Source organism: Syzygium oleosum, unplaced genomic scaffold (genome assembly GCF_021117445.2).
Source record: "Syzygium oleosum isolate NSW1041296 unplaced genomic scaffold, Sole_v2.1 Sole_v2.30, whole genome shotgun sequence".
NCBI lineage: Eukaryota > Viridiplantae > Streptophyta > Magnoliopsida > Myrtales > Myrtaceae > Syzygium > Syzygium oleosum.
This window is the reverse complement of record NW_026607514.1, coordinates 29,878-38,102: the sequence shown is the minus strand read 5'-3', so window position 1 is coordinate 38,102 and position 8,225 is coordinate 29,878. Positions and strand designations below refer to the sequence as shown.

General features: G+C 39.6%; 1 protein-coding gene across 1 annotated transcript; it reads right to left on the bottom strand.

Annotated features, from left to right (window-relative positions):
• Positions 1-3,583: 3,583 nt before the first annotated feature.
• On the bottom strand, positions 3,584-7,976 carry LOC115678141 (transcription factor PIF3-like). Its single transcript, XM_030601456.2, has 8 exons — positions 7,113-7,976; positions 5,872-6,997; positions 5,675-5,782; positions 5,461-5,526; positions 4,979-5,044; positions 4,403-4,852; positions 4,002-4,135; positions 3,584-3,907 (listed from the first exon to the last, which is right to left on the bottom strand). The coding sequence occupies exons 1-8, from the start codon at positions 7,202-7,204 to the stop codon at positions 3,901-3,903; spliced, it is 2,049 nt and encodes a 682-aa protein (XP_030457316.1). The 5' UTR covers positions 7,205-7,976; the 3' UTR covers positions 3,584-3,900.
• Positions 7,977-8,225: the final 249 nt, after the last annotated feature.

Below are 8,225 nucleotides of genomic sequence, written 5' to 3'. Positions count from 1 at the left end.
CAACTATAAAATGAAGTTAACTGTATGTGCAGTTTAAGAACTGAAGTCATGTCATAACTATGAAAGGCAAATACATTATTCCCTTTTGCATGTTCTCAAAAGCAAGGAGAAATAAATCAAATTCCGTAACTATAACTTTGCACTAACTACTTTTTTCCTCTTCGCTTGTCTTGACATCATGATCGCGGTAAGAACTGGTTATGACATTTAGTACAAATTTTTACCTTCTCTACAGAGTTTATCTTAAACATTGCACACAATGTGTTCAAAGGCGTGGCAGTTCTAGGAAATAAATGAGAAGCAACAGCTGCTATGTTATGTTTAACTGTATCTTCTGGGATTGAAGCTGTACAAAATCATTACTGACATTACTATCATGGATGAGAGTGCTCTCCACGGCCAGAGGAGAGAAGAAGCCAAGAAATCGTTAAAACGGGGTGGAGTTTGGTGAGAAGTTTCACACCTCCATTATTATATACATTGAAATACTAGTACCAATTACATTAATCACTGGCCTGTCAGTTTGTTCATTGTACTTCCAGACATGAAGCTTCCGTGACCTTTGCTAATTTCCCAATTGAGACAAACGCTTTAACAATTTGACTTACATTTAAAAATGAAAGTAAGTCCAGATATCCATCGTGCTTATGAGAAGAGTGGTTGCTGTTGCAAAAAGTTAACTGCCGTGACCTTGTCGCTCCCCTTCCAATCTAGGTTAATAATTTGAATAATAAGTCAACTTTATTGATGGTTAATCTGTCAATTCACTTAGTTAAGTCGGTGCGGAATTCTCTGAAAGGTGAAGTGTTTTACAGCTTTAATGCTTGGAATAAGCGTAGATATTCATTGTCAGAACTGGGCAACCATCTTCTGATCTCATCATCACCTGCACGCACCAATACATGTTGCTCTTGTTACTTCGATTTCCAACTCTGGGTTCAGTCACTTATGCAGACTATTTTTACAACTTGTGGATCTTGCTGTCACCGCTGCTGACTGCTATCTTGAGATATAAAGATGAACTTTAGAGGCATTTTTCTGGTGTTACTTTGCAATATGCTCTTATGCACGAAGAACCACAGAGAGATGTAGATTCTGATATCTTTTTTCGGGCCATCCATCATACTTTTTCGCGAAAGTGTAATGGATACGATCTTGGTGAAGCAAATTAGAGGCCAGTTGTGATGGTTAGTTATGATGGGGAATAAACCCATGCTTTTGATATCAATGAAAGGAAAGACTTGAACCTGCTTCACAATCAAATTGTCATTTGAATAAGAGGGGGACATAATCTACATGTCTTTGAACAAAAATTTCCTACCCTTACGAGTCATCAATTTCCTAACACTTCTCGAGTGCACATCGAGACAACTAATCGACAAGAAAGCTTACGACAGTGGCATTGTAGGCAGCACATCGCCATTCTTACATAGAGCAGATATCACTATCCCTAGTAGAATCACATCCAGTATTTAATATTATTTACATATGAATCAGATACTTCACCCTATACATAGTGCAGATAAGAAGTTAATTGCTAAATATAGGTCTATGGTGCCTTTTTATCCCTTTCAACAATCATTATTTGGCTAAGAAGATGGACAACATTGGTGTACTAGGCATTTTCAAAATAAATGAGGGTCACGTTCGAGATGATGGTCCTGAATGCTGAGTCATCCTTCTTAATTGGCCCATTTAACAGTATTTGGAAACATAAGCACATGGATGCTTTGCTATTCAAAATCACAAGAAAATTGTTAATCGTTTTGTCTTGTCAAGACCAAAGAGCAATAATGATGGCAGCATGGCCATCGTTATCGTGACTTTTCTTACCATTTATAGAAGCTTAAGATCTCCAGAGCAATGATGTTTAGATAAAAACTGCTGTTCAATCTCCACTTAATTCCTGTATTGAGCATTCTAATGAGTTTTAGCAGCAGTGATCTTATGCAAAGAAGGAGGGCTTTAAATGGGTGGTTTTGGTTCTTGTCAAGTGGCAAAGGACAAGGAAGGCCCCAAATCACAGTACAAATTGACTTTATTAAGAAGGCAACATGATAAGAAGTCTTTCCATCCTTTTTCAAATCACATCAATTATCAACAAGCTTTGCCTGGTTGAAGTGCTCCCTTGTCCCCCTATCTTTACATAATTGCCACCTCACTTTTGGTTTGTAGTGGGAAGTGACGGTCAACTTTTCCTGCAACACTTAAGTAATTGCTTTTTCTTGGGTCTTGGGAGCAAGCGTTTGCCCTTAATTTCACTGTTTCAGATGCTCAAATGAAGCTCTAGAGTGACCCCTTGGAAAAGCAAAGCCACTTTTCTTATGAACCTTGTGTCCTGCTCTTATTGGAGAATGGCTTGATTAACACACTAAAAGTTAAAAGACATTGAGCAAATTCAGATGAGAAATTCTTTGGGACAAGTAAGTAATGCCAACTCTTCTTCGTCTCAATACATATCTCTAAACACCACGGAGACCTCTAGTTCTCGCTTAGTTTATATAATAAATTTATCATTCACACTTTTTCTTTGCTTTACCATGATGTTTATGACTGTATCTAGGACTTTGTTGTAGTTGTTTATTTATGTACTTCTGACACCGCAGTATGAATCGCTGCGCTTAAACCTCTCTTGTAGGCAACATAACCGAATTTCAAGATGATGAATAGAGCAATCATCTAGTTCCTTTTCAATTCTAGCTATGACAGTATTTTGCTCAATCCTGACATATTTGATGTGGATGAAAGCCATTTCCTGCATTTGATGTCTTCTTAAGACGTTTATTTCAGAGTGGTAGCAGTCACAGAGAAGAAGAGAGCATCACAGGCCATGACAAACATATTAGCTCCATCATGCAGCATCGGCTAGATATTCTCACTTGCTTTAAAATGGTCGGGACTAGTCCACGAGGTATTCTTGCTCACCTAGACCACACAAAGAGTCAAAACCCTGTAAAGAGCTTTCTGGGCATTTTGCTAGTCCAGTAAGATTTCCGCAACTTGAAATGTTGCCATGCTATGGTTTTCCGAAATTAGGACAATGGAAACCAAAATGCCTCGAGATTTTATGATTCAAGGCACCATGATAATTAACCATGCATGATCAAAACGATCAGACACAACATCTGTTGGACGAGCTTTGCTCGCTTCACTGTACAACTCCGTATGTTAGGACTCAGGAGCTAAGATTTCTGACATTTACTTCCACATTGTTGAAATTGCCAAGTGCCAACTGCTGAGGATATCATCATCAGCAGGAGAACAGATCTACTCTGTGTATAGGCAAAATCGCAAAATAACTCTTTGGAAACACTAGGAAGCCAATGCAAATAGTATTGATTCAAATTTATCGAGAGTTCAAGCCAAAGAGCACCATGCGTGAACAAGAACTTAAGACTCAGGTAACACTAAATTAGCTCACTAACTCTAATTGAGATGCTAAAATGCCAGAACGACGATGCTCCGAGGGCAAGTCATAATCAGTCATTGCAGAAGCAGCCAAGTATCTTAGTACTTTACATACAAGATCAAGTCGTCAAGATTTGCTATTTGTTAAGTATAGCGTAAGAGAGGAGACTTGCACTTGCAAAAACACATTTCATTTACGGTGATTGAGAAAACATTTCTTTATTCTATTCTTACATCAGATTAACAAATCATGCTTAATTTGTTATGTAAGACAAATCTAAGAGTCAACAGTAAACTAAGCTTCCTCCGCCAACCAAAATCTGTGCTATGGCTAGTTGAACAACACCTAATTCAACCGGTCATTGTAAAATTTTAACCTCGTTGACTCAGACGAGGATTTCCAGATGTGTAACAGAAGTTGCAGAGAAGGCAAAAGAGGGAATCTCTGATGGTGGTACTCAAGCAAACAAATACCTCCCTGTCAAGGTCCAATCATGAACTGCATACAAAACATCAAGTTCAATTATTTCTCGCTTCAGCCCATAAACAAAGATGATAATTCTTCGAAGTTAAAAATATCACCTGATACTTACCCACAATCTTCTCTAACCAGTCTAGTGCTGTTTCGGTTAACAGAATCAGCAACCCCACCTACATTGATATCAGAGTCTGGACAAGTATTTTGCACTGATGCAGACTTTTGAAAATCGCCATTTCTTGCTTGGAACTAGAATAAGGAAGAAACTTTTAGAGGCTAATAATTGTGTATCATACTACTTCATGCACTTGGGAATCAATAAGAGGTAAGCTTATTGCATTTTGCTAATTTCAAGACTATTTTACTAGCGTCTCCTTACAAAACATTATTGTTTATGGTGTAACCCCATCAATGAACATGGTAATTAGTGAACCTCATCAATGGTACACCCACATCCCTATAACGCATAAACTCAGCATCCTATTGAATACCCCAAGTAAGTAGACACCAACGAACCTGAGTGGATGTATGATTTGTCACGGAACTGGCACTATTGACATTCTGCATCGATTCCTTTAGACTAGAAGTGATGGCTGCATCCGTATTTTCCATAGTACCAGGCCCTACAAAGGCAGAGGTATTTGGCCCTGTTCCTGGCTTTAGAGGAGGCACTCCTGGGAATGGAATTAAGGACGACAGACATGGCATCGACATAGGAAGTCCTTGACCAGGAAGACCCATCAATGGAAAGTTTGGCGCAGCCGTACTGTGCAAAGCGGTTGAGGCAGACACATGAGGCACAGGGACATGTGTTCCACAATTTACACCAACCATGCCCATGCCCATACCCAAACCCATCCCGATACCCATCGGCGAAAATTGAGCCATCTGTGGTGGATGAATTCGCTGAATTCCTGTCGGAAACATCATTGGCGGCATGTACAAGCCATTTGCCAATGACATCATCTGGTGAAAGAGGGGAAATGGACAGAAAATGCACCTTAGGAAAGGTCTAGTTTGTCTACAAAAAGGTCAAACAATCATTTTTATTGTTCCTTATTTTACAGAGAAAAAGAGAGGAGGCTGGTGTACCTGAACTTGGAGTTGAAGCGTCTTCAGATACTCAATGGCCTCATCAAGCATTGATGCTTTGTCCACCTTGCAATAGCAAATTAACAGAATCAGCAAAATAAATGTGTTAGACTGTCAAGTAGTAAATGATTCCCTTAACAGAAGTCTAAATGTTTGAATTGCACCTAGCTCATGCGCGGAGGATTGAGTGTTGCATAATGAATATCGACACTCCAAGCAAGGAGTGGCAGATTTTGATTGACGGTTTATGCTTGATGTTCAACTTGACATCAAAAACAACATTTAGTTACAAATTCTACTTATACAATGCCAAACAGCTTCAATTAAAGTTTAATGTCAAATAGTGAAACTTATCTTGAAAGGTCACGAAAAAAGTGCAAAGCTTTTTTTTTTTTTTTTTGGGGAAGGGAGGGGGAGTGTTGCTGGGGAAGGGGAGGAGAGGAGAAGTCATGAAGCAAGACAATCAAGCACAAATTATCAACCTTATTGCAATTTGGTATAAGTTCTTGCAATGCACGCATCTTCTCGTTGATCCTGTCCCTCCTTCTCTGTTTATGATGGGGCAGGCAAATGAATTTCCATCAGACTATGATAGGGTGAAAAGCAACTTCATATGACAAGAACTGATAATATAATGACAAAAAGGAGAAACCATATATATATGATACAATTATTGAATGCAAGGTACATCCATACCCTTTCAGATAAATTATGTACTTCGGCTGCTCGGCTTCTCTTGGAACTTGTACTGCGAGCAGCTGCTGCTGCTGCTTTTTTCATGCCAACGGAATCTTCATCAACATCCTGCACGTAATTACAATTTTTGTTAGAAAATGGAAGATTAGATTCATGAAGACACCTCAGAATGAAATAGGTAGAAACATTAGACTAACTTCAGCAAGGGCTTCAGAATTGTTGGTGCTAGGACATTTCCTCTTTAAACTGCATGGTGGAGCATCTGAAGCTCTCTCCGCACTGTTTCCTGAACAAACAGAGGAAGAAGCAGCTGCAAGCTCTGTCGTCTTCTCATTATCTGGTGATCCTTTACTTGAACTCGCACAACAACTTTGATCAGCACTTTTATCATTTTTCAAAGCATCTTCTTGGCAAATCAAGGGCTTCGAGGTAACCATCAGTTGCTCCCTTTGGACTTGGCAATTTGAACTTGCTTCCGTCCTTGGACAAACACTCAAGTTGCTCGCCAGATTATCAGCAGTAATGCTTTCATTAGCTGAAAAACACTTTTCTTTGCAGGCAGCTCTCTCCAAGATCGATGAACCCGAGCTACTGGCTCTGGCATTATTCTCTATATTGGCGTGGGAAGGAGCGGCTACTCTTGCAAAATGAGAGAAGTGGATAAAATTAGAATTTTTGGCAGACAGTGTTGCGTCCTTAGCTTGACCTTTTTCACTTGTAGATCCGACTGCTAATCTCGGTAACCGACTAAAGTCTCCAAAAGTAGAATTGTAGGTGATACCGCATTTACTAGAGCCGATAGTATCCATGACTCCTTGCTGAAGAGATGGCAATGCTGTATTCATTCCCGTTCCAGTTATCTCAACGTCTGCAGCAGAAGGAACCTTGGCACTGTTCACACGCTCTGGACCAACCTCTTTATTGTTACTCTTTTGGGTTGAATCAAAACCATACAGATTGGAAAGCTCATTTACTGGGACACCCGACAATTCCGGAAGGAAATCAGAGCTGTAATCATTTCGTAAAGGCTCATTGATGGGACAACTAAACCAGGGCACAATATCCTCATCATGGGTCAAACACATTTCGCTGGGCGGTGAGGACATTGGGAATTCACTCAACCCAGAGTCCAGCTCTGCCTCAAACTTTTTAGAATTTGAAGCAGCGCCATTGCCCACATCTTTATCGCTAATCCAAGGACTATGAGAACTGAGTTCAGACGGTAAACCAAAACTAGATTGGCTCTTTTTGGGTCTACTGGACTGTCCTTGCATCACGGCCTGACCATTTTCCCATATAAGCTCAACAAACTCATCCTCTGGTCTGCATATAACACACAAATTGCGCCATAGTCGGATTCATCATTAATAGATGAACTCGGAACAATAACTCACACAAGCTGAATTTTCCAATAAAGTACGGGATAAATATAACTTACATGAATGACAGATCTGCTAAACATGATTGGCCCTTGTCTTGGCTTGCTTTGAGCTTCTCTTGAGCCCTCCTATATAGCTCAAACAATGGCATTTTGCAAGAGCTGGAACCACTGCTATGTCCTCAAAATATGCATCAAGGAACAAACATAAAGAGGCCAATCCTGAAGAACCCGGAAACACAAAGTCCACAAGTGCTCAAACTTTTTCTCTGCTTGAGCAAAACCCCACTTCAAGGCAACTCCAGGAGGAGAGAAATTAGCAAATAAACAAAGAGCCCTCCTTTTATAGTCACAAAAATTGCAGTGAAGTCGTTATCAATACGTTTACAATGTTTAATGTAGTTTAATAAGCACAATCAAAGAAATATAAAGTTTTTGGTCAAAACAATTATTTAATGCTTCCAAAGGACGCTCTCCAAAAAAAAAAAAACCCGACTCGGAGTTGAGTACTTTCTTGGAGGAAAGTGAGATCCTTTGCACTTTATTGTACCAAAACTTAGATTACCCAGAAGAAATAAATCTTCATAGATTATGGAGGATCACGCAGCTCATAGAAAACCGCAAAAAAATCCCATCCTTCCACAAATGAGCAAGGTGAGAACACCAGAATCGCATGCATATGATTGCAAGGGAACGAACTTTGAAGCCCCCCTCGAAGTAGTCGAACCACAAGCAACACTGATCCACATGCACTGAAAAGACTGTCGAAGACGAAGGGAGAGAATCGTAGAGGTTTGGAGATCATGAACGGGCCAAATGGACGTGGAAGAAGGCGAAATATTTGCAGAGCTGCAAGAAGAGGAGAGATTGCCGAGGAAACACTAAAGTTCGTGCCTTTTTGGCTTTTAACTTCGGTCAACAGTGACTTGCTGCTGCTGCTGCTGCAGCAGCATAAGGATTTTTTGATCTAAATTTCAAGGGAAAAATACATAGAATAAATAATTATAGAATCACAAAAAAAGATATTTTGCAAAAGGAATTTGTTGGGCAGCCTCCTTACTATACTTGTTAAATATAATTTTCAGTATATTAATTATTCCTATGACACATATAATCGATGTTTTGAAAAATGACATTTTTGCTTTTGTAAGCATGACACTTCACAATATAACA

Coding starts and splice junctions, on each gene's coding strand:
- LOC115678141 (XM_030601456.2), bottom strand. CDS start 7,204: ATGCCATTGTTTGAGCTATATAGGAGGGCTCAAGAGAAGCTCAAAGCA. Junction 4,853..4,978: donor CGCTTCAACTCCAAGTTCAG/GTACACCAGCCT, acceptor CTCTTTCACCAG/ATGATGTCATTGGCAAATGG. Junction 4,136..4,402: donor CAAATCATACATCCACTCAG/GTTCGTTGGTGT, acceptor TCCTTATTCTAG/TTCCAAGCAAGAAATGGCGA.